The sequence below is a fragment of the Rana temporaria genome, chromosome 7, assembly GCF_905171775.1.
Source record: "Rana temporaria chromosome 7, aRanTem1.1, whole genome shotgun sequence".
Classification (NCBI taxonomy): Eukaryota; Metazoa; Chordata; class Amphibia; order Anura; family Ranidae; genus Rana; species Rana temporaria.
The window spans coordinates 19,766,777-19,792,521 of NC_053495.1; the positions used below are offsets into that span (position 1 = coordinate 19,766,777).

The following is a 25,745-nucleotide window of genomic DNA, read 5'->3' on the forward strand; positions in this document are numbered from 1 at the left end:
AATGCCCTGTACACACAATCGGAATTTCCAATGGAAAAGGTCAGACAGACTTTTTCCATCGGAAATTCCGACCGTGTGTATGGCCCCATCGAATTATTTCCATCGGAAATTCTGAGGAATTCCGTCGGAGTTTAGATAGAGAACATGTTCTCTTTTACTCCGATGGAATTCCCTCGGAATTCCGATGTGATTTTGGTCGGACAAAGGTCCGATCGTGTGTACGGGGCTCAAGTCTGTGGATGTGGATGCTGGGTTATCTTTCTCACACCTGTTAGAACTGAAGAAGTGGCTTGTAATAGATGCAAAACATGTTCAACATTACAGAACAAGTCCAGCTGACTGTGTACCCTTTAAATCAGTCCAATGCCCACTTGACAGGATCTGTCTTTACCTTGTTCATTCTTTGGATTAGTTGCATTCTCTGGGACCAACGTGATAATCTCTGGATCTGTAGCCGGAATGCTGCTTCTTCCCGACACTCTCTTTAGAATACCCCGAGCAGCCGTCAGCCAAAAATCTTCTAAAGGTTAAAATTCCCACAGAAATAGGCAATAAATATATTGTGCAAAGTGAAAGTTTAGGAAGAATGTGTTGTAATCTGATGATTTTTCTTTTTTAATCTGGTAGTTAATAAATATGGGCGTGCACACAGGGTATGCCAGATGTGCCTGGGCACACCCTTATCACCCAGTGTGGCACAGATTCCCCCTGTTTAGACCCCTGATATTTCACTAAAGCCCTAAGCAGGGCTCTTAATGAAATTGTAGAAAGAAAATGGTAAAATTGTAAGAAATAATAATAAAAAATATAAAAAATGTAAACTACTGACACCGCCTACTGCCCTACTGACACCGTCCATTGCTCTGCTGACACGGTCAGTATATATACACATGCACATACACAGGGGCGGACTGACAACTCATGGGGCCCCCGGGCAATAGGAGATTATGGGGCCCCCGGGAAATAGGACATTATCGGACCCCCGGGCAATAGGAGATTATGGGGCCCCCAGGCAATAGATTATGGGGCCACACAGTATACACACACACACATACAGTATACATACACTGTATACACACACAGACACACAATATATACACACACAATATACACACAGTATACACACACACATACAGTATACATACACAGTATACACACAATATATACACACAGTATACATATACACAGAATACACATACACTCACTGAAAAGGTACTGGAGAGGCGGGGCAGCTATAATCTTGGGATTTTTTTAAAAACACCGATTTTTACATACTGTCCCTGGTTTTACTGAGGCTGGCAACCCTGATGGGGCCCCCTAGTGGCATAGGGCCCTCGGGCGTAACGTATCTCATTTACGTTACGCCTCCGCAAGTTTTTCAGGCAAGTGCTTTATTCACAAAGCACTTGCCTGTTAAGTTGCGGCGGCGTAGTGTAAACCACCCGGCGGAATTCAAATTTGGCGGGTAGGGGGCGTGTATCATTTAAATGAAGCGCGTCCCCGCGCCGAACGAATTGCGCATGCGCCATCCGTAAAATATCCCAGTGTGCATTGCTCCAAATGACGTCGCAAGTACGTCATTGGTTTCGACCTGAACGTAAATGACGTCCAGCCCCATTCACGGACGACCTACGCAAACAACGTAACTTAACATTGGCCATACTTAACATTGGCTGCGCCTCATAGACCCAGGGGTAACTTTACGCCGGGAAAAGCCTAACGTAAACGTTGTAACTTTACTGCATCGGCCACGCGTACGTTCGGGAATTCGCGTATCTAGCTAATTTGCATACTCGATGCGGATTTCGACGGAAGGGCCACCTAGCGGGCCAAAAAAAAAATGCACTTAAGATCCGACGGCGTAAGAGACTTACGCCTGTCGGATCTAATGGATCTCTATGCGTAACTGATTCTAAGAATCAGTCGCATAGATACGACGGCTCAACGCAGAGATACGCCGTTGTATCTCGGTTGAGAATCTGGGCCACAGAGTATGGACTTTGGGTACCCCCTTGTATTGCCGGTGTAAACAAAGTTTTAGAGGTGCTAAAAAGCCTTACCAATGAAAGACCTCTTCTCATCTTCGGCCCCCAGTCTGTAGCAACGAGGGAAAAAAGAATCAGGGTCGGCTTCATCAAACCAGTGCAGGTTCCTAAGATTAACACACAACCCCACCTGCAAATGAAACATTTGGTCTTAGTTAATAAGTCAATGATACATTCAGATGCCTGCCCTGCACAGTATTATGGCTGGCTGCCTGAGCTTGTTAACCGCTTAAAGTGGTAGTAAAGTCTTTACTACCACTTTTACCTACAGGTAAGCCTATAATAAGGCTAACCTGTAGGTATAAAGAATATCTCCTAAACCTGTACGGTTTAGGAGATATTCCCCTCACAATGCGCCGCTGATTGTAGCGGCGCATGCGCAGCGGGGATCCTCGGCTAAAGGGCCGGCAGCCGCCGGACCTTGCCAACATTATAAAGGTGTCCTTCTTTTCTACCTCCATGGGCATCTGGCAGGGTGCTGTGTAATGTAAAGGGGTCTAGAGATGCAGGGTGCTGTGTAATGTAAAGGGGTCCAGAGATGCAGGGTGCTGTGTAATGTAAAGGGGGCCAGTGATGCAGGGTGCTGTGTAATGTAAAGGGGGCCAGTGATGCAGGGTGCTGTGTAATGTAAAGGGGTCCAAAGCTGTGAGGTGCTGTGTAATGTAAATGGGTCCAGAGCTGTGGGGTGCTGTGTAATGTAAAGGGGTCCAGAGTTGTGGGGTGCTGTGTAATGTAAAGGGGTCCAGAGCTGTGGGGTGCTGTGTAATGTAAAGGGGTCCAGAGCTGTGGGGTGCTGTGTATTGTAAAGGGGTCCAGAGCTGTGGGGTGCTGTGTAATGTAAAGGGGTCCAGAGCTGTGGGGTGCTGTGTAATGTAAAGGGGTCCAGAGCTGTGGGGTGCTGTGTAATGTAAAGGGGTCCAGAGCTGTGAGGTGCTGTGTAATGTAAAGGGGTCCAGAGCTGTGAGGTGCTGTGTAATGTAAAGGGGTCCACAGCTGTGGGGTGCTGTGTAATGTAAAGGGGTCCAGAGCTGTGAGGTGCTGTGTAATGTAAAGGGGTCCAGAGGTGCAGTTGTGGAGAGGGGGTACACAGTAGTGACAAAGATATATTGAAAGATGCAGGGGACACAGTGGGGTGTTTTTACATTTTAACGTGGGGGGGGGGGGCGCTTTTAACCCCCGCTAGCGGTCGAAGAAAGGGTAAAATGCGACTGTATATCGCCGCTGCCGAAGCGCCCCCCTTTGAAAAAATTTTGTAACATAAGGCCGGTCTTTATCAGGATAATATATTCATTAAGACACAAAGCGGAGGGACCCACCTTGGTGGTGAAGGAACCAGCTTTGGCGTAGTGATTCATCATTTGGTCCTTTTTCAGGAAGCGGCAGTCCACGGCATCACGTCTAGTTGTCCAGATAAAATTGGGGGTCTCGTTGCGAACAAGCCTTGACTGAGCAGGACATACAATGGATACTGGAAGTTAATATTTTTTAAGAAGAATTTAAAATAAACTTAAAATGAAACAGAGCATGTGGGAAGTCTTCAAATTAAAGTGTTACCAGTGGCGGCTGGTGCTCCATCGGTCGGGGGGGGGGGGGGGGCAGACAGACCTGAACACCATTCCCCCCCATCGCCTGCTCAATTGCCCTGTGCTGCCCCCGGACTGACATGTTGAAGGGTGCCCACCGGGGGCGGCTTCCCGCCACCGTTTTCTACGTGTCCTGGCCTCCGTGTCCTCCCTCTGTCTTCCAGTGGAGGCTGGTGGGTTGGTCGGTCAGGCTTCCCCTGCGTCTACTCGGCATTACGGTGACTATGCGTCTCCTCCCTTCTCAGCCAATAGGATGGATTCTCCCTTCGGCCAATCAGGAAACGGTTCTCAGAACCCACTTCCGGATTGGCCAGGAGAAGAATCAGTGTGACAATAGCGAATATTAATTCGCTATTGTCACACAACTGGATGGGCTCAGGGCACAGTGCTCTGAGCCCACCTTTTTTTAAAGCCTATTAGAGCCTCTGATTCTAATCACGTGCTTCAAATAAAAAATAAAAAACCATTGGAATTCATGCGTCCGGCACCCCGCATGTAGATTATGGGGGCCGGACACATGGATAGGGGGGTGGCACCCCTGCTTTACGGGCCGCCACTGAGTGTTACTAAACCCAGGACCCTGCACACACGGGGGTAGATTCAGGTACCGCTGCGCACTTCTTACGGAGGCGCAGCGTACCGTTTTTACCCTGCGCCTACGCAAATTATCTGCGCTACCACTTCATTCATGAAGCAGTAGCTACGTAATTTGCGCGGGCACTCCTTAAAACAGCCTGGCGTAAGGGGGCGTAATTTAAATGATCCCGTAGGGGGCGTGGATCATTTAAATTAGGCTCGTTCCCGCGCCGAACGTAGTGCGCATGCCTTGTCGGGAAACTTTCCCGACGTGCATTGCGGCAAATGACGTCGCAAGGACGTCATTTGCTTCAAAGTGAACGTAAATGGCGTCCAGCGCCATTCACTATTCACTTACGCAAACGACGTTAAATTTTAAATTCGCAACGCCGGAACGACGGGTATACGTACCATTGGCTGCCCCTGCTAATAGCAGGAGCAGCCTTACGCGGAACCCGACGAACGGAAACGACGTAAACTGCTTACGCAGGGCTCGCGTAGGGTTGTGAATAGGCGTTTGTATGCAATTTGCATACTATACGCTGAACACTACGGGAACGCCACCTAGCGGCCAGCGTAAGAATGCAGCCTAAGATACGATGGCATAAGAGCCTTATGCCAGTCATATCTTAGGCTGCAGTCGGCGTATCGAGCTTTCTGAATCAGGAGCACTCGATACGCCGGCGCAACTAAGCAATTGCGCTGCGTAACTATGGTTACGCAGACGCAATTGCTTTCTGAATCTACCCCACTATGTCTGGTATCCTAAAGTACACAGAACATGGAAATGCAATTATTTTAGTAAATATACAGTTCCTTGAAAAAGTATTCATATCCCTTAAAATCTTTCACATTTTGCTGTTACAAACAAAAAAAAATAGTTACCATCAGGTCATAGGTGCCATCAGGATCATCATCTTTTTCATCCTCCTCTTCACCATCGTCATCTGATTAAGAAATAAAACATAATTTCTTCTTTACATTTACCAGAATCCAATCAAATGCTAGTTGAGATTCTTGGTCAGGGTGTAGAAGTAACCAGGGCAGCCATCACAAATTTTGGGGCCCCTTACACAGCCTTAGGCAGGCCCCCCTGGAGCAGAGAACCAAGTGTAATCTCTTCTCTCCTGACGCAAGATAATAAACGGGGGGGGGGGACGAGGGGCTCTGGGGACATTACACGTGTAATGCAATTTGGGAGGGGGGCCGGCTGGGCCTGTAAGGGGCCCTGGGGACCATTGGCCCCCTTACAGGTGTAATGCAAAAAAATGTGCGACTATTGCTAACTTAAAGGGTTAATAAACCCAGAAACAAAAATGTAATATCTTTTTTTATCTTTTTTTTTTGTTTTCTTTTTTTAAGGCTAAGAACATTTTCAGCAAGTACAGAAAACACCTGTTGATCCTGCCAGAAATGCAGTGTCCTTGTCACTTCCTGAGAGCTGAACAGATGGCAAATGTTTACAGATGTTATGTAAACTACTGATCCCATGTAGCGGAGATGCACAAGCGCAGACCTAGGGCCAGATTCACAGACAAATACGTTGCGCAGCGGCGGCGTAACGTATCCCATTTACGTTACACCGCTGCAGGTTTACAGCGTAAGTGCCTGATTCACAAAGCACTTACCTGTAAACTTGCGGCGGTGTAACGTAAATCCGCTCGGCGCAAGCCCGCCTAATTCAAATGGGGCGGGCACCATTTAAATTAGGCGCGTTCCCGCGCCGAGCGTACTGCGCATGATCCGTCCGTCAAATTACCCGACGTGCATTGCGCTAAATGACGTCGCAAGGACGTCATTGGTTTCGACGTTAACGTAAATGGCATCCAGCGCCATTCACGGACGACTTACTCAAACAACGTGAAATTTAAAATTTTGACGCGGGAACGACGGCCATACTTAACATTGCTTAGACCACCTAGAGGGCATGCTTAGTTTTACGTGACGCATCTCTACGGAAACTACGTAAATTTAGATCGACGGGCAAAGCGGACGTTCGTGAATCGGCGTAACTAGTCATTTGCATATTCTACGCCGACCGCAATGGAATCGCCACCTAGCGGCCGGCCTAGAATTGCAGCCTAAGATCCGACGGTGTAAGTCACTTACACCTGTCGGATCTTAGGGCTATCTATGCGTAACCTGATTCTATGAATCAGTCGCATAGATACGACAATCGTATCTCAGAGATACAACGGCGTATCAGGAGATATGCCGTTGTATCTCTTTTGTGAATCTGGCCCCTAAAGTCCAGCCTGGGGCCCCCTGCATAGATGCACTGAAGAGGTGAGTGTAGCCATGAAGGGGCAGGAAGTGTGTTATTCGTAGGATTATCAGATGAAAATAAAGGGATAAAAGAGCCCCCCCCCCCCCCTTAAATCAATCACATTTTGTTGCTTTGCAGCCTGACATGAAAGCAGACACAGTTTTTGTCTTATCCAGCTGTATTTACTAGTGCAAATTATAACATCCAAGTGAAAGATATAACCAACATTAAAAAAAAAAAAAAATCACTGAATTGGACATGGAATCTCCCCCATGTCAGTCTTTTGTTGAACCAGTTTTTGCTTTAATTACAGCCTTTAGTCTGTTGGGATACGTCTCTACTAATGTTGCACATCTAGACTTTGCAATATTCTTTTCTATACCCGCTGCAGTGGCGTCGCTAGGGGGTGGCTTCTGGGGTTACAGCCCCGAATCTGGGGCCCATAGCCCCGAGTCTCTTACCGCAGGGGTCTCTAACCACCGGGCCGCGGACTAGTCCTGGGCTGTGGCATCTCTGCAGCCAGGCCGCGGGTGCGGCGGGTGGGCGGGCTGCATGAAAGAGCCGGGCAGGCGGATGGAAGAAGCGAGCGGAGACATAATTTCTCTCCACCCGCCAGTGATGTATTATGGCCTAGGCCGACAAGGCCCAGGCCTAGGGCGGCACTTTGCGGGGGGCGGCAAAATCCCATCCTGTCCCCCTGTGCTCATCCCATCCTGTCCCCCTGTGCTCATCCCATCCTGTCCCCCTGTGTTCATCCCATCCTGTCCCCCTGTCCTCATCCCATTCTGTCCCCCTGTCCTCATCCCATCCTGTCCCCGTCCTTCTGTCCCCATCCCATCCTGTCCCTCTGTGCTCATCCCACCCTGTCCCTCTGTCCTCATCCCACTCTGTCCTCTTCCCATCCTGTCCCCCTGTGCTCATCCCATCCTGTCCCCCTGTGCTCATCCCATCCTGTCCCCCCTGTGCTCATCCCATCCTGTCCCCCCTGTCCTCATCCCATCCTGTCCCCCCTGTCCTCATTCCATCCTGTCCCCCCTGTCCTCATCCCATCCTGTCCCCCCTGTCCTCGTCCCATCCTGTCCCCCCTGTCCTCATCCCATCCTGTCCCCCTGTCCTCATCCCATCCTGTCCCCCTTGTCCTCATCCCATCCTGTCCCCCTGTCCTCATCCCACCCTGTCCTCATCCCATCCTGTCCCTCTGTCCTCCCATGAAAATGACAGGGCGGGTCTTAAAAAGGAAGGGGTGCATCATATATAAAGTAGGGGGTGCACGAGTTTTACCAGGCCTAGGGCGGCACAAAACCTAAATGCACCCCTGCCACCCGCCCTGCATCACTTCTCTTCCGCCCTCACAGCAGGGCCTCTTCAATGTTGGAGGTGCGACGGGGAGCAGCAAGATGAAATCATCTCTCACTGCCCACCCCGCATCACCACTCTCCTGCCTTCACTCAGAACCGACCACTGCACCTGCCTCTGTGCTAAATGGACCAGTGCTGCCACCAATGCAGCGACAATGCACATTTGGTGGCACTGGCTGGCATGGCAAGTGCCAATCCAGAAATAGTGGCAGGCGACGTGGCAAGCAATCGTCCGCATCTGGCGGCAGGCGACGTGGCAAGTGACAATCCACATCTGGTGGCAGATGACAGGGAAAGTGACAATCTGCATCTGGTGGCAGGTGACGTGGCAAGTGAAAATCTGCATCTGGTGGCAGGCAATATGGCAAGTGAATCTACAAATGGTGGCAGGCGACGTAGCAAGTGACAAAACGTATCTGGTGGCAGGCGACGTAGCAAGTGGCAATCCGCATCTGGAGGCAGGCAACGTGACAAGTGAATCTGCAAATGGTGGCAGGTGAAGTAGCAAGTGACAATACGTATCTGGTGGCAGGTGACGTGGCAAGTGATCATCTGCATCTGGTGGCAGGCGACGTGGCAAGTGACAATCTGCATCTGGTGGCAGACGACAGGGCAAGTGACAATCCGCATCTGGTGGCAGGTGACGTGGCAAGTGAAAATCCGCATCTGGTGGCAGGCAAGTGAATCTACAAATGGTGGCAGGCGACTTAGCAAGTGACAAAACGTATCTGGTGGCAGGCGACGTGGCAAGTGACAATCCGCATCTGGAGGCAGGCAACGTGACAAGTGAATCTGCAAATGGTGGCCGGTGAAGTAGCAAGTGACAATACGTATCTGGTGGCAGGTGACGTGGCAAGTGATCATCTTCATCTGGTGGCAGGCGACGTGGCAAGTGATCATCTGCATCTGGTGGCAGGTGACGTGGCAAGTGAAAATCTGCATCTAGTGGCAGGCGACGTGGCAAGTGACAATACGTAAATGGTGGCAGGCGACGTGGCAAGTGACAATCTATATCTGGTGGCTGGTGCCAAGTGCAAAAAAGGTTGGGGACCGCTGCTATGGGCTCAGACCCCAGATCTTTTGTAGACCTAGCAACGCCCCTGACCCTCTTTATAAGGACTAGTTAAGCATCATAAAGAAGTTGCGACTATGTAAAACGTAGGGTGCCACTTCAGACATGCATCCAATAGTCTTAATGACTCCTACTGTGGGTGAAGGCAGAAGAGAGGGCTCGTCCTGCCTTTATAGAACTCCAAGTGAAAAAACTTCCAACTGCCACACACCAGCTCAGCCCATGTCTTTAGTAGAAAATGGCTTCAACCCGACTCCATCCAGGCCACACCCCCAATGTGTTTCACCCTTCCCACAGGGCTTAGTAATGGAGCTCCTGTGGGTAGGACGAAACGCGTTTGGAAGCATGGCCTGGATGAAGCCAAGCTGAAGTGGCATACTACTAAAGACGAGGACTGAGCTGCTGCGTGGCGGTTGGATGTTTTTTCACTTGGAATCATAAAGAAGTTGTTATTGTAATGAGTCCGCTTTTAATAATAGCATACTTTTGTGACATGCTGGGATATATTTTTTACCTTTTCATTATATTTCCAAGAAATAGTTTTAGTTGCATTTTCAACAAGGAACAGGAAAGCACACAACCCTGGCATGGAAACGTCCCATTCATGTCTATATGGAGCCCATGTTCTGCCATTTTTATTACCGTCATCATCATGGCCGCTCCCATCGCCGTCATCCTCCTCTGTCTCCTCATCTGCAGATTTCTCTTTTTTCCTCGCTGCTTTGGTCACCTCGGGCAGTTTCTTCTCCACCCATCCGCGGTTGCGCAGACAGCTGCGTATGACAGGGTATGGACCGTGGATGCTGAATATCTTTTTTTGCTGGGTGTCGGAGGTGGGGGAGAAAACGGCATTAATAAGTAGTTATGAATACAATTTTTGACCTATCCACATAGTCAGGATCACTTTTCAGAAAAGCTCCACCTTCCATCAAAAATCCATCCTCCATTCAGTGACATTGCCAAGGCTGAGATGATGTCATCAGTCTGCTGCAGGCAGAAATAAGTATTTTCTCAGTCTTTTCTCCCCCAGTGATCAGGGCGCCGACGCAGGCGCCGTATAGAGCCGACTAGCAGATCTGCATGTTCAGCTTCTTTCGGAAACGCTGTGACACGGACGCGCCTACGCAATACGGGGGGCGGGGCCTTATCCGCCGGGGGGAGCTTTTGTTGAAAAGACATCAATCATCTGGGCGACCTCCCAGATGACATGCCTCCTCAGCTTGGAAATGCCTACTCCCGCGGGGAGAAGTACCCGGGAGCCGGAATGAAAAGATAGATTATAAGGTATGTACAGCGTAAGAAAAAAAAACTGTACATGTTAGAAGTCTAAAGAAGTTGTTCTGAGAAAAATTTTATTTGGGTGAACCTCCGCTTTAAGTCGAATGTTATTCTTTATACAGAAAAATGTGAGTCAGGAAAATACTGCATTCTGGCCACTAGATGGGGTTGATGATCATAGGAAGTAAACACTCAGCTCCATCTAGTGGCCTTAATGCAGTATATTCCTTAGTCACTCTATTCTGTATGAAGAATAACACTTAACCTGGAGAAAAAATAGCCCAATCACAATCATTTTTACACCAATTCAAACAGAAGGAATGTACTTTACATGCTCACAGGACAAATAGGTCTGCATTCTTTTTTTTATATATAAATACACCCCATAGCCTTTTCTTTTTTAGCTGTCATTTGGGCTTTCAGCTTGGCCCCTTGTCTCAGGTCTCATACATAATAAACCCTTTTTCATAATTAAATAATTAGAACAGGGGATTAATAATTATGTTGCTACACTTGTATGCTGAACTAGTTTTACTGACCTTAATTGCTTTCTCCACTAGAAGCTTGGCTAGCTTCAGTCTCTCTGGGTTGATCATGGTAGCATTCATAATTTTTCTCATCCGCCCTTCAGCTGCCATAGAATGTGTACATAATGATTAGATTAAGATGTTAATATATTCGATCACACCTGCCCTGTCTGCATGATAATATTGTATCTAAGCCCAAGAATATTATTTTTTTATCCATTGCAGAATACCAGACCTTGGTTGTGGCTGCATTCATTTTCTATTCTTCACCTGGCAATCCTGCCAATCACACACTGCCTGTCCTCGAGTGACAACGCTCACTTACTGTACTGTATCTATGGAGGAGGTGTTGTCACCCTAGGCTGCTCCTCTGATTTGGACTACAAACATCTCCCCCTTTTAGGGAGGGACAAGGGATGGGCAAAAGGGACGACTGCCCTTGGTGCAGCGTATATTGTAGGGATGGGGGTGCTGCAAGTTTATTTTACTATAAGGCTAAAACCGGAGTAGTAACAGCAGCATCACTACTTCTGTCAGCCCAGTGCTGGAAGCAGCAAGAAGAGGAGAGAGCCGGGAGGAGGTACGGGCTGTGCTCTGTCTTCCACTCATCCTCTTAAGCTCACAAATAATGAAGGGGGGGGGTGCAATTTGGCATCTTTTGCCCTGGGCACTGGATGATCCTGTCCCAGCACTGCCCACTCTATTCATCTTTCTTACATATGGAGGCGGGTGCTATAGATTACAGAAGATAGTTTGGAAAGTGGATAACATTGTTAGGGGTGACCCCACCCCTTATGATGTCACCACCGGGTGCATGATGGGCGGTGACGTCATAGGGGCAAGGTAACCCGGTGACCCATGCCAATATAAGTCATTGCACACCGTGCACACAGCATTAGAGGGGGAGAAAGCGTAGAGTCAACATCGGAAGAAGAGCAGAGAGAAGAAGACAATGGAGAAGACTGGGCACGAGTGTGCAAAAGTGCGGACAAAAGAGCAGAAGATAGCGGAGGAGACCCGGCAGAAGACAGCCAACAGAGGGAGAAGAACCCGAAGAGGGGAGAAGACATCAGCGGAGGAGGCACAAGAGCCACAGAGGGAAAAGAAATCGGAAAAGACCCCCGGAGCTGCCAAATAAATTACTATAATTAATGTACTGTGTTTTATTTTTGACCCTTTTTTTCAGGTGAATGGGTAGGGGTACAATGTACCTTATACTCATTCATATAGGGTGGGGGGCTGGGATCTAGGGGCCCTCTAATTAAAGGGGGCTCCCATATTCCGATAAGCCCCCGCCTGCAGACCCCGACAACCAATGGCCAGGGTTGTCGGGAAGAGGCCCTTGTCCTCATCAACATGGGGACAAGGTGCTTTGGGGTGGGGGGCACAGGGCCCCCCTGCCCCAGAGCACCCACCCCGCCATGTTAAGGGCATGCAGCCTGGTACAGTTCAGGAGGGGGGCGCTCGCTTGTCCCCATCCCCTTTCCTGAACGGCCAGGCTGCATGCTCAGATTAGGGTCTGGTATGGATTTTGGGGGGGAACCTGTGACGGTATCGGTATGATATCCCCGTCAACGTTCCCTTCTTCCCATAACGAAAATCACCCCAATATTCCACGAGGAGGGATATCCCTGGAATCGCCCAGAAAGCCACACATGAGACCAGCTTACTGCTTGAACAACACAGACTTTAATGTTATAACACACAGCTTATATGTCATTTCCAAAACTGTTACAATGACAAATCTCCGCCCCCCTCACACTGGGCTTCCATACAGATGACTAGGTAGACACGACGGGGCCGATGCTGAAACACATTTTCTTTAGACAATGACATCAATGACGCTGAGCACTAGCTGTACTGAATACATCAACCAGACCGCTCGACCCCGCATATAGAGAGATAATTACCACAATGAAGCAATCAGAATAATTAACACAAGCCACTTAAACCCAGCTCTCCTTCACACAACACAATAGATCAATTAACCTTTAGAAATAGTGAGGGGACATTAGCACATCAATAACCTGGCTAGCAGGGAGTAGTAAACTGAGACATATAGGCAAATGTATCACAGAACCTATGCCGTTTTTTTTTTTACTTGGCGTGGAGTTTTCCTTCAAGATCATCAGGGCACAAGTCGCATGCCAAAGTCGGATCCGTTAATAGGCGATCCGACTTTTATCCGACTTCAGTGATATTCAATGGGCTGAAGTAGGATCAAAGTTGAACCAAAGTAGTGCAGGAACTACTTTGAAGTCGGCACGACTTGAAGTCGTGCTAATATAAATGGTTGTCATTGGAAATCATGGGGAACGACTTTACAGTCCCAAATCAGGATCTAAGATAAAGGTCAGATTTCAGGCATCCCCTGCAACAAAAATTTCATTTTTGGAGAGATACTTTCAATGGGAGCCCGTCTAAAGGGACGCAGGCCCAGCAGATTCCCTCATTAGTGCCCTGCAGCTGCACACCTGACAGTTAATTATGAAACCACACCCATTAGACCCACTCAGTACAGAGGCACAGACAAACACACATGGATTGGAATAGCGGTGCCAACTCCCCTTTGCTGGAAACATAAGAAGAGAGATCCTGACTGGCTGCTAACATAAATTATTTTTCCTGCTTAAACTATTATGCATTAGGCCCCCCATCCACAAAGCCCCATCAATGGTGATTCTTTGATTGTTTTCCTACCATCCTGCTTGTGCTTTTCCACAGCAGACCGCGGCTTCTTTTTGAGGTTCCCAGTAGGTGATGTAGCTCGATGGCCTTCATGATGATTTTGAAGCTTCAAAAAGGTGCCTGTAAAATATATCATATTTTTTTTTTATGTGCCCTGGCTGCCTATTCAATGTTCATTTTTATTTACAAGCCCAAAATATTATGGCCAAGTAGTCATACAACCAGCAGTGACATTCAGAAAGTCATCTCTACAACTTCTAGAGTGGGTGGAACCCATAGGCGTGCGCACAGGGTGTGCCAGGTGTGCATGGGCACACCCTAATCACCTTGTATGCTGCAGATCATAATAAAATTGTGTTGATCAAAATCTATAAACCAAGCACTGAGAGTCCAGAAATTCAAAAAAGTCCTCAAATAACTTGAACTCAAAATTAATGTGAAACCACCACCGAAAAAAAAAAAAACACCATATGAGATGCGCGCTTACCAGAAGGCAAGCAAATTCTCCAGACGATTTCTTGTGAAAAAAAAATTCTCCAGACGACGTCATTATTTGACGAAACGTACGTCGGGCAAGGAGACGTTCTGACGTGTGGCGTTACGGTCCATGAGGACGGGCGTTCGTGGAAGCCGGCCGGCTCTCTTTCTTTGTGATTTTAAAAAGTTATCTCTGTAAGTGTTTAAATTTTTTTTATTAAACTGCTACTTTTTACGGTACTTCACTATTGTGAGCCTATCATTTTTTCCCGGTGGTTCATTATCATTCTGGAAACCGGGAGAACCCTCTGGTGTTGGAGACCGTTCCAGTTTAAAGGCCCTGGCTGGGGTTCAGCCACAAGCTTCAATTGTTTGGTATCTGATATCGGGAGGACTCTCATCCTGTAATGACGGTGATTACTCCAGTTTAAAGACCATGGCTGGGGTTCAGCCGCAAGCTTAATTTGCTTGCCTTCTGGTAAGCGCGCATCTCATATGGTGTTTTTTCTTATCGGTGGTGGTTTCACATTAATTTTGAGTTCACTGCATCTTTTTGTTTCATTACCACTAATTCAAGTTATTTGAGGACTTTTTTGAATTTCTGGACTCTCAGTGCTTGGTTTATAGATTTTGATCAACACAATTTTATTTTCACTTTTACTAGCGCAACTTATTTCTTTTTCCCTATGTACTTTTGTGTGTATATCACAATTTTTGTTGCAGCTCACATATATTGTTGTATATTTTTAGCGCGGTAATATTTCCTTGTTTATAATGCTGCAGATCATTCCCCCCTGTTTAGTCTCGTGATATTTCACCAAAGCCCCCTAATGGGGCTCCCTAATTTTTTTGGAATAACGAATTAAGAAAATAAAATTGTAAATAATAATAAAAAAATAAATTAAATTGGAAAAAATACAAAAATAAAATAAAAAAATAGATGGCCCCCTGTTTTGACCCGTGATATTTCACCAAAGCCCCTTAATGGGGCTCTTAAAAAAAAATTGAAAAAACGTATTAAAAAAAAAATTATAATAAAAAATTGTAAAAAAAAAATAATTAAATTGTAAAAAATATCAGACCATTCTCATTGGTTTGACCGATCGTGTGTATGTGGCATTAGTGTGAAAGCACTCAGGTTTTCACATTGGAAGATTGTTGGATTTCTGTACCTTGTTGTTAGTGAAGCCTCCTGTACAACATATCATAAGGTAAGACACAATGTCATGACTCTCCATACCTGACTCATCGACACTTCCAGTTGTCCCCTGTCCTCCATCCAGCTTCTGTGTGTCAGCAGGACATTGAGAGACAAGCTGTGGGTTACACCGGAAACAATGTGTTAAAGGCAAGTTAAAGAAAATCTACAGTGCATCTGTGTATTCACAGCACTTCACTTTTTCCACATTTTGTTATGTTACAGCCTTATTCCAAAATGAAGAAAATATATTATTTTCCTCAAAATTCTACAAACAATTCCCCATAATGACAACGTGAAAGAAGTTTGTTTGAAATCTTTGCCAATTTATTAAAAATAAAAAATGAAAAAAAAAAATCACAGTGGCCCGGATTCAGAGAGCAATTGCGCCTGCGTAACCATAGTTACGCAGCGCAATTGCTGACTTGCTCCGGCGTTACGAATGCTCCTGATTCAGGAACATCGTAACGCCGACTGCAGCCTAAAATCTGCGTGGCATAAGGCTCTTATGCCACGCAGATTTTAGGCTGCATTCTTGCGATGACCGCTAGGGGGCGCTCCCATTGTGAATCGGTGTTAGTATGCAATTTGCATACTAACACCGATTCACAATGTTGCGCGGGCCCTGCGTACGCAAGTTACGGAGTTTCCGTACGGCGTCTTTAGCGTAAGGCTGCCCCTTCTAATAGTAGGGGCAGCCAATGCTAAAGTATACCCGCCGTTCCCGCGTCGTGAAATTTGAATTTCACGTCGTTTGCGTAAGTGATTCGTGAATGGCGCTGGACGCCATTCACGTTCACTTTGAAGCAAATGACGTCCTTGCGACATCATTTGCCGCAATGCACGTCGGGAAAGTTTCCCGGCGGCGCATGCGCTTTACGATCGGCGCGGGAACGCGCCTAATTTAAATGATTCCCGCCCCCTGCGGGATCATTTAAATTACGCGCGCTTACGCCGGGCAATTTTTCCGGCGCGCCCTCGCAATTTACGGAGCTACTGCTCCGTGAATCGAGGGCAGCGGCGCAAATTTGCGGGGGCGCGGGGCAAAATCGTTGCCCTGTGCCTCCGTAATTTATGCGCAAATCTTACTGAATCCGGGCCAGTAAGTAAGACATCCTTTGCTCAGTACTTTGGTGAAGCTCCTTTGGCACCAATTACAGCCTCAAGTCTTTTTGAGTATGACGCCACAGGCTCTGCACACCTATTTTTGGGCAGTTTCTCCCATTCTTCTTTGCAGGACCTCTCAATCTCCATCAGGTTGGATGGGGAGGGTCGGTGCACAGCCATTTCCAGATCTCTCCAGAGATGTTCAATCGGGTTCATGTCTGGGCTCTGGCTGGGCCACACGAAGACATTCACAGAGTTGTCCCGTAGCCACTCCTTTGTTATCTCAGCTATGTGCTTAGGGTTCGACCCAGTCTGAGGTCCAGAGCGCTCTGGGGCAGGTTTTCATCAAGGATGTCTCTGTACATTGCTACATTCATTTTTTCCTCGATCCTGACTAGTCTCCCAGTTCCTGCTGCTGAAAAACATCCCCACAGCATGATGCTGCCACCACCATGCTTCACTGTAGGGATGGTATTGGCCAGGTGATGAGCAGTGCCTGGTTTCCTCCAGACAGGATGCTGGCACTTCAGGCCAAAGTGTTACATTTGTGTTTCATCAGATCAGAGAATTTTGTTTCTTTAAGGTTCTGAGAGTCCTTCAGGTGCCTTTTGGCAAACTCCAGGCGGCTGTCATGTGCCTTTTACTGAGGAGTGGCTTCCGTCTGCCACGCTACCATACAGGCCTCATTGGTGGAGTGCTGCAGAGATGGTTGTTCTTCTGGAAGGTTCTCCTCTCTCCACAGAAAAATGCTGGAGCTCTGTCAGAGTGATCATCAGTTCTTGGTCACCTCCCTGACTAAGGTCCCTCTCTGTACATTGCTACATTCATTTTTCTCTCGATCCTGACTAGTCTCCCAGTTCCTGCTGTTGAAAAACATCCCCACAGCATGATGCTGCCACCACCATGCTTCACTGTAGGGATGGTCTTGTCCAGGTGGCCCACTCTAGGAAGAATCCTGGTGGTTCCAAACTTCTTCCATTAATGGGTGATGGAGGTCACTGACTGTGCTTATTGAGACTTCTTTTGTACCCTTCCCCAGATCTGTGCCTCCATACAATCCTGTCTCGGAGGTCTACAAATAATTCCTTGGACTTCATGGCTTGGTTTGTGCTCTGACATGCACTGTTAACTGTGGGACCTTCTATAGACAGGTGTGTGTGCCTTTCCAAATCATGTCCAATCAACTGAATTTACCACAGGTGGACTCCAATCAAGTTGTAGAAACATCTCAATGATGATCAGTGGAAACAGGATGCACCTGAGCTAAATTTTGAGTGGCAAAGGCTGTGAATACCTATGAACATGGGATTTGGGATTTGGGATGTACATGGGATTTTTTCTTTTTAATAAATTAGCAAAGATTTCAAACTTCTTCCACGTCATTAAGGGGTATTGTTTATAGAATTTTGAGGAAAATAATGAATTTAATTCATTTTGTAATAAGTCTGTAACATAACAAAATGTGGAAAAAGTGTGCCTGGTGTTCGCCTGATATCCTCTGGACTGGTGAGATCATTGGGGGGGGGGGGACAATACAGGGGTCAGTGGAGGGAGAGGGTCCTGTGTAATGATGGGGGTAGTATGGGGGAGGGGGTCCTGTGAAATTACAGGGGTAGTATGGGGTAGGGGATCCTGTGTAATCATGAGGGTGTAGTATGGGGAGGGGATCCTATGTAATGTTGGGGGTATTATTGGGGAAGGGTCCTATGTAATGATTGAGAAGGAGTCCTGTGTAATGATGGGGGTAGTATGGGGGAGGGGGCCTGTGTAATCATGGGGGTAGTATGAAGAGGGGGTCTTGTGTAATGATGGGGGTAGTATGGGGAGGGGGTCCTGTGTAATGATGGGGGTAGTATGGGGAGGGGGTCCTGTGTAATGATGGGGTGGTATGGGGAGGGGGTCCTGTGTAATCATGAGGGTGTAGTATGGGGAGGGGATCCTGTGTAATGTTGGGGGTATTATTGGGGAAGGGTCCTATGTAATGATGGAGAGGGGCTCCTGTGTAATGATAGGGGTAGTAAGGGGGAGGGGGTCCTGTGTAATGATGGGGGTAGTATGGGGAGGGGGTCCTGTGTAATGATGGGGGTAGTATGGGAAGGGGATCCTGTGTAATGTTGGGGGTATTATTGGGGAAGGGTCCTATGTAATGATGGAGAGGGGGGTCCTATGTAATGATGGGGGTAGTATGGGGGAGGGGGTCCTGTGTAATCATGGGGGTAGTATGGGGAGGGGGTCCTGTGTAATTATGGGGGTAGTATGGGTGAAGGGTCCTGTGAGAGGGGGTCCTGTGTAATGATGGGGGTAGTATGGGGGAGGGGGTCCTGTGTAATCATGGGGGTAGTATGGGGAGGTTGTCCTGTGTAATGATGGGGGTAGTATGGGGGAGGGGGTCCTGTGTAATCATGAGGGTGTAGTATGGGGAGGGGATCCTATGTAATGGGGGTATTATTGGGGAAGGGTCATATGTAATGATGGAGAGGGGGTCCTGTGTAATGATGGGGGTAGTATGGGGGAGGGGGTCCTGTGTAATGATGGGGGTAGTATGGGGAGGGGGTCCTGTGTAATGATGGGGTAAGTGTGGGGAGGGGGTCCTGTGTAATGTTGGGGGTATTATTGGGAAAGGGTCCTATGTAATGATGGAGAGGGGGTCCTATGTAATGATGGGGGTAGTATGGGGGAGGGGGTCCTGTGTAATCATGGGGGTAGTATGGGGAGGGGGTCCTGTGTAATTATGGGGGTAGTATGGGTGAAGGGTCCTGTGTAATGATTGGGATAGTATGGGGGTGGGGGTCCTGTGTAATAATGGGGGTAGTATGGGTGAAGGGTCCTGTGTAATGATGGGGATAGTATGGGGGGGGGGCCTGTGTAATGATGGGGGTAGTATGGGTGAAGGGTCCTGTGTAATGATGGGGATAATATGGGGGTGGGGGTCCTGTGTAATAATGGGGGTAGTATGGGTGAAGGGTCCTGTGTAATGATGGGGATAGTATGGGGGGGGGGGGTCCTGTGTAATGATGGGGGTAGTATGGGTGAAGGGTCCTGTGTAATGATGGGGATAGTATGGGGGTGGGGGTCCTGTGTAATAATGGGGGTTTATGGAGGAGGGGGTCCTGTGTAATGATGGGGGTAGTATGGGGTAGGGGGTCCTGTATAATGATGGGGGTAGTATGGGGGAGGGGGTCATGTGTAATGATGGGGGTAGTATGGGGGTGGGGGTCCTGTGTAATGATGGGGGTAGTATGGGGTAGGGGGTCCTGTATAATGATGGGGGTAGTATGGGGGAGGGGGTCCTGTATAATGATGGGGGTAGTATGGGGGAGGGGGTCCTGTATAATGATGGGGGTAGTATGGGGGAGGAGGTCCTGTATAATGTGAGAGTAAAATTGCATTGCCCAGGGTCCAATCAACATTAAAAACGGCCCTGCCAGTTCCTGACCCTTGGCTTGTTACTTGATTCTGCATCCCGTTTACTGTTCTGGCTTGTTCCTTCTCATTTGAGACTGACCTTGACCTGGCTTCTGTTTTTGCTCTTTGTCTCCTGAATCTGTCCCTTCAGTGCCTGACTGTTGCTGTACCCTGCTCCCCTATCCACGTTCCTGTTGCTTGCTCTCGTAAGTCCTGTGAGGACATCTGGCAAGGGTTTCCTGCTCCTCAGCTTCTGCCTCACTGCAAGATCCAACTCTTCAGTTGGCCAGAACTTTCTACAGGCACCACCCAGGCCACTCCATGAACCCGTGCCAGTCCATGTCCTGTCTAACACTGTTATCACTTTCTGGGGAAAAACAGGACAGGAGGGCATCAGTTCTACCTCTACCAGGTATATAATAAAAGACTAGTATGGGCAAAGTACTGGTCAGGGGCAGACTGACAACTCATGGGGCCCCGGGCAATAGAAGACTATGGGGCCCCCGGGCTTACAGATGGCCACCATGCCAGGAGGCTTTTTTTGGGCATTTATAAAGAGTTGGGCGGCCAATTTAAGTAAATAGATTGCTCTATGCGTGAAGAGCAGAAAAACTCCAAAACGCACAAAAAAAAAAATGCACGCTACGCTCAGGTGTGAGCCCTAAAAGCAAAAATCATTCCAATAAAGCAACAGGAACCCCAGTGATTTACTGACATAGCGGCCTGTACAACAATGTAGCGTCGCAGCCGGCAGGGCATGCTGGGCTTGTAGCTGGAGGGATACCTTAAGGCTCAGTAATGAGTGCAGAGCGGAGCCCCATTGTTCCCACATCAAACATGAACATAAAAGAGCATTCACCTGGGTTACCATAGTGAGGGTTGGCTGCTCGAGTTATTGTCGATTGTGTGGTGTCTTCAGAGTGACAGGTCCATCGTTGTCGCTCGCTGCGGGGAAGACGATTGATACAGAAACCATCTGTGTAATGAGGACAAAGCAACTTCAGGAAACACACTGCAACTACGAAAGGGAGTAATCCCCCTGGCTTGCTATAATCTGAGCTTTTTGCATTATATCACAGCCAGGTTCAGCAGGTTTTTCACACTGCTTCTGCTTTTCTTTTTTTAGAGCTATCAGAAGGCCGGCTGCTGACTTTTAATTAATGGACACTTACCTGTCCAGGGTGCCCGCGATGTTGGCAGCCAAGGCCGGCCCGTTCCACGGTCCTCAGATGCTGCCGCCGCCATCCTGGGTGAGGGAACCAGGAAGAAGTGAAGTGTTGCGGCTTCACTTCCCGGTTCCCTACTGTGCGTCCTAACTGGTCCTGGCTGTCTTCTGAGACCTGTGTGTTTCCCAGAAGACAGCGTAGGGGGGGGGGGGCGGGATAGGGGCGCTTGACCAGAAGTGGGTGCAAATACCTGTTGTAGACAGGTATCTGCACCCCCCTCCCTCCTGAAAGGTGGCAAATGTGTTCAGAAAAGCGGAGGTTCCATTTTTGTGTGGACCTCCGCTTTAAAGTGATGCTATAGGTTATTATTATTTTATGTAAAGAAGAGAGAGAGACAAATAATTCCACAGTAGCCCACTAAATTAATCTATAATACTCCTAAATATTAACAAATCGTGCGAGTTCAGTTATTTCAAACCGGTGATCTGCCAATATGGTTCCAGCTATCCAGATGGTTCCTGTAAGGACTGCGCAGGCGCAATCCTTGCTGACGGAAATCTCCGAACCTCGGCCGGCATTCAGTGCGATGTGGAATTTGAGGAAAGTGGCCAGTCGGCCTCACGTCCTCGCTTCGCTCGGACGGCTCGCTTTGCTCGCTCGGCCTCCTGGCTCTTTTTTTAACATCCTCCAATCCACTGGGATGTTAAGGAATGAGCCTGAATGCCGGCCGAGGTTCAGAGATTTCTGTCGGCAAGGATTGCGCCTGCGCAGTCCTTACAGGTACCATCTGGATAGGGGAACCATACCGACAAATCACCGGCAATTCAGTCCGACTTTGGGGGCCGATTTGACAGACATCTGTGCGGGTTCATGCACAGATGTCTATTGACATCGCCCCCCAAGTCGCCAAAAGTAGTGCAAAAAACACTTTTGGGAATCAGTGTGACACCGCAAAGTGGGAAGGTGCCATTGTCAGCAATAGGCTCTGATTTGACATGCAATTTGACATTTCAAATCAGCCCATTGTGAACGTGGGCTAACGGGGGCACAGACAGCAATAAAAACAAACAAACGTTCTAATACCTCTCCACTCTATCCAAAACAAAAAAAAAAAGAAAGAAGTTTTGCCTTTAGTTACACTTTAAGTTGCAAAAATGAATAAATGCAAATAATAATAATTTAATATTACTGAAACAATTATGAAAGAAGAATATAATAATAATAATATAATAATAATACAAAAGAGGGAAGTGTTATATAATATTATATTGATAATTATATAATATTGATGATATTGAAAGACCTGATTCCTTATCCCAAAAGTTTGGCTTTAGCACAATAATAATTAAACAGCAAAAAAATATTAATTTCGCTCTTTGTTCACACCTTGCAGGTAAGTTGCAAGGTCTGGTTCACACCTATGCATTTTTTTGTGCATTTTCAGTTTTGCAGAAACACACTACAGTCCATTTAACAACTTGCCTACTGGGCACATACACCCCCTTCCTGCCCAGACGAAATTTTAGCTTCCAGTGTAGTGTCACAGTTTGCTGCCTATCCTAGAATGCTGCGGAAGTCACGTGGCGGGAAACTGCGCATGCGCGATGCGTTCCAAACGCAAGTGCGATGCGTTCCAATGGATTTTCGACAGTACACACCAGCGAACCCGGCATTCAGGGCGACGTGGATTTAGAGGAAAGTGGACAGTCGGAGCATCTTTAATAATGTCATCGCTCCGTTCGCTCGGCCTCCTGGCTCTTTTTTTAACATCCTCCAATGCACGGGGATGTTAAGGAAAGAGCCTGGATGCCGACCGAGGTTTCACTGGTGTGCACTGCCGTGAATCCATTGGAACGCATCGCATTTGCGTTTGGAACGCATCGCGCATGCGCAGTTGGCTGCCACGTGACTTCCGGAGCATTCTAGGATAGGCAGCAAACTGTGACAATACACCGGCACTGCGTCGCTTTAACTGACAATTACGCGGTCGTGCGACGTGGCTCCCAAACAAAATTGACGTCCTTTTTTTCCCACAAATAGAGCTTTCTTTTGGTGGTATTTGATCGCCTGTGCGGTTTTTATTTTTTGGGCTATAAACAAAAAAAGAGCGTCAATTTTGAAAAAAAAAATACAATATTTTTTACTTTTTGCTATAATAAATATCCCATTTTTATTTTTTAATTTTTTTTTATCTCAGTTTAGGCCGATACGTATTCTTCTACGTATTTTTGGTAAACAAATAAAAAAAAATCGCAATAAGCGTATAGTGACTGGTTTGCGCAAAAGTTATATTGCCTACAAAATAGGGGACATAATTATTATTATTTTTTTCTACTAGGAATGGCGGCGATCTGCGTTTTTTTTCTGGACTGCGACATTATAGCGGACACATCGGACACTTTTGACACATTTTTGGGACCATTCACATTTATACAGTGAACAGTGCTATAAATATGCATTGATTACTGTATAAATGTGACTGGCAGGGAAGGGGTTAAATGTGTAGCCTAGTGAGTGTTCTAACTGTAGGGGGAGGGGGGTGACTGGGGGAGGTGACCGATCTGTGTCCCTATGTACAAGGGACACAGATCGGTCTCCTCTCTCCCTGACAGAACGTGGATCTCTGTGTTTACACACAGAGATCCACCGTCCTGCTCAGTTACTGGGCAATCGCGGGTGCCCGGCGGCCATCGCGGCCGCCACGAACGCGCATTGTGTTCCCAGTAACGTGACGCGTGTGCGCGCGCGCCCCCTAGCGGCTTTAAATGGCAGGACGTCATATGACGTCCTGTCAGAACAATTGGGTATTCCGCCCGCCGTAATTTTTTTATTTTTAAATTGTCGCTCTTTTTTCGTTTATAGCGCAAAAAATAAAAACCGCAGAGGTGATCAAATACCACCAAAATAAAGCTCTATTTGTGGGGAATAAGGACATTAATTTTGTTTGGGTACAACGTCGCACGACCGTGCAATTGTCCGTTAAATCGACTCAGTGCCGAATCAGAAAAAATGGCCCGGTCATTGGGCAGCCAAATAGTCCGGGGCTGAAGTGGTTAAGGTAAGAATTGTATATTGGAGGCTCCCAGCGTTGGCAAGGATATTTCCTGAGATCAGTACATATTTACAGGTATAATTGAGATAATCGCACATGATACATGTATATCAGGGTTGTCAACCGCCAGTAAATTTACTGACAGTTTGTTAAAAATCGGTTATTTTATACAACTGTCAGTAAATATCAGGGGCTGATCATTTCATGCTCTGTTGACTTTTTAAGTGTAATAAGGCAAATGACTTTCTTATGGCAATTGTCAGCGTTTCCATATCATGTTTATACTGTTCAAATATTCACTGTGTTGGTTTTCAATAGGAGTTCTGTCATTTTTTCTGGTTGTCAGTAAAAGAAAGTGCTCTGCCAGTAAATTTTCCATTTTTTGTCAGTAAAAGAATGTGCTCTGCCAGTACATTTTCCATCTTTTGTCAGTAAAAAAATGTGCTCTGCCAGTAAATTCTCCATATTTTGTCAGTAACAAACGCTGTGGGAGGTTGGCAACCCTTATGAATATATATATCGGGGCAGATCCACGTAGCTTTGCGCCGGGTGCAGCGTATCTAAGATACGCTACGCCGCCGTAACTTATCTTTTATTTTTTTGGAATCCACAAAGAATTTGCGCCGTAAGTTACGGCGGCGTAGTGTATCTCTTGCGAATGGATGTAATGGGGGCGTGTTTTATGTAAATACGTCCTGACCCGACGTAAACAACGTTTTTTTTTTAACTGCGCATGCGCCGTCCCTGGGGGTATCCCAGTGCGCATGCTCGAAATTTAACCGGAACAAGCCAATGCTTACGACGGTGACGTCATTCTACGCAAATTCCTATTCGCGAACGACTGACGTAAACATTTCAAAATTATACGCGGGAACGACGGCCATACTTAACATTGAGTACGCCACAGAATAGCAGCTTTAACTATACGCCGGAAAAAGCCGAACGCAAAAAAAATGCGCCGGCCGGACGTACGTTCGTGGATCGCCGTAAATAGCTAATTTGCATAATCAGCGCGGAATTCGACGGAAACGCCACCTAGCGGCCGACCGAAAAATTGCAGCTTAGATCCGACGGCGTACTAAGACGTACGCCTGTCGGATCTATCCAGATGCCGTCGTATCTTGTTTTGAGGATTCAAAATAAAGATACGACGCGGGAAATTTCAAATTACGCCGGCGTATCAATAGATACGCCGGCGTAATATCTTTGTGGATCTGCCCCATTATTTGCAACACATGTCACTGAATCCTCTATGTGCTCTAGGTGACAATGGGGGTTATTTACTAACGGCAAATCCACTTTGCACTACAAGTGCACATGGAAGTGCAGTCGCTGTAGATCCGAGGGGGAAGGAAAATAAAAAACAGCATTTTAGCTTGCACATGACTGGATAATAAAATCAGCAGAGCTTCCCCTCGTTTCAGATCGTCCCCTCAGATTTACAGCGACTGCACTCCCAAGTGCACTTTGCACGTAGTTTGCAGTTGTAGTGCAAAGTGGATTTGCCTTTCGGAAATAACCCCCAGCGTGTACAGGAAAGTCATAGTGTATTATGAGTTCTTACCCAGCATGGGCCATCAGGGATGGACAGGGACCGTGCTCGGTGGACTGTCCCTCTGATGGCGGCTTGTCCCAGGTACACAGGTGTATGAGCCCCTGCACTGCCCACGTCTCAGACTCCCTGTCCATCACAGCCAGGCTCCCAGGGAAGACCCGCCCCTTCTGTTTGCCGTCACCAGGCAGCCGTCTCCAGGGCAACAGGGCAACACAATCCTATTCCTGCAGCACATGATGGCTTCCCCTCTAATCCATCTGTACAGGCCTGACTGACAGCTTGTGTGTCATAACGACCTGTAAACTCATTATAACCCCCCCCCGGTGTACAGCACCGCGCCACCGCAACAAGCGTTTAAATGTGATTAGAGAGAAGCCCTGTATTATTGATGA

General features: G+C 47.5%; 1 protein-coding gene across 1 annotated transcript in view; it reads right to left on the minus strand.

The window, feature by feature from the left end:
* LOC120945138 (tubulin monoglycylase TTLL3-like) overlaps positions 1 to 25,540 on the minus strand; it is a 44,092-nt gene extending 18,552 nt beyond the window's left edge. Inside the window, exons 1-10 of the mRNA XM_040359022.1 lie at positions 25,363 to 25,540; positions 20,440 to 20,556; positions 15,111 to 15,186; positions 13,406 to 13,513; positions 10,718 to 10,809; positions 9,543 to 9,720; positions 5,090 to 5,151; positions 3,362 to 3,490; positions 2,061 to 2,175; positions 392 to 520 (exon numbers count right to left, since the gene is read on the minus strand). Coding sequence (XP_040214956.1) covers positions 392 to 520; positions 2,061 to 2,175; positions 3,362 to 3,490; positions 5,090 to 5,151; positions 9,543 to 9,720; positions 10,718 to 10,809; positions 13,406 to 13,513; positions 15,111 to 15,186; positions 20,440 to 20,451 — 901 coding nt within the window. The 5' untranslated portion in view covers positions 20,452 to 20,556; positions 25,363 to 25,540. The remainder of the gene's footprint in view (positions 1 to 391; positions 521 to 2,060; positions 2,176 to 3,361; positions 3,491 to 5,089; positions 5,152 to 9,542; positions 9,721 to 10,717; positions 10,810 to 13,405; positions 13,514 to 15,110; positions 15,187 to 20,439; positions 20,557 to 25,362) is intronic.
* Between the last annotated feature and the right edge of the window lie 205 nt (positions 25,541 to 25,745).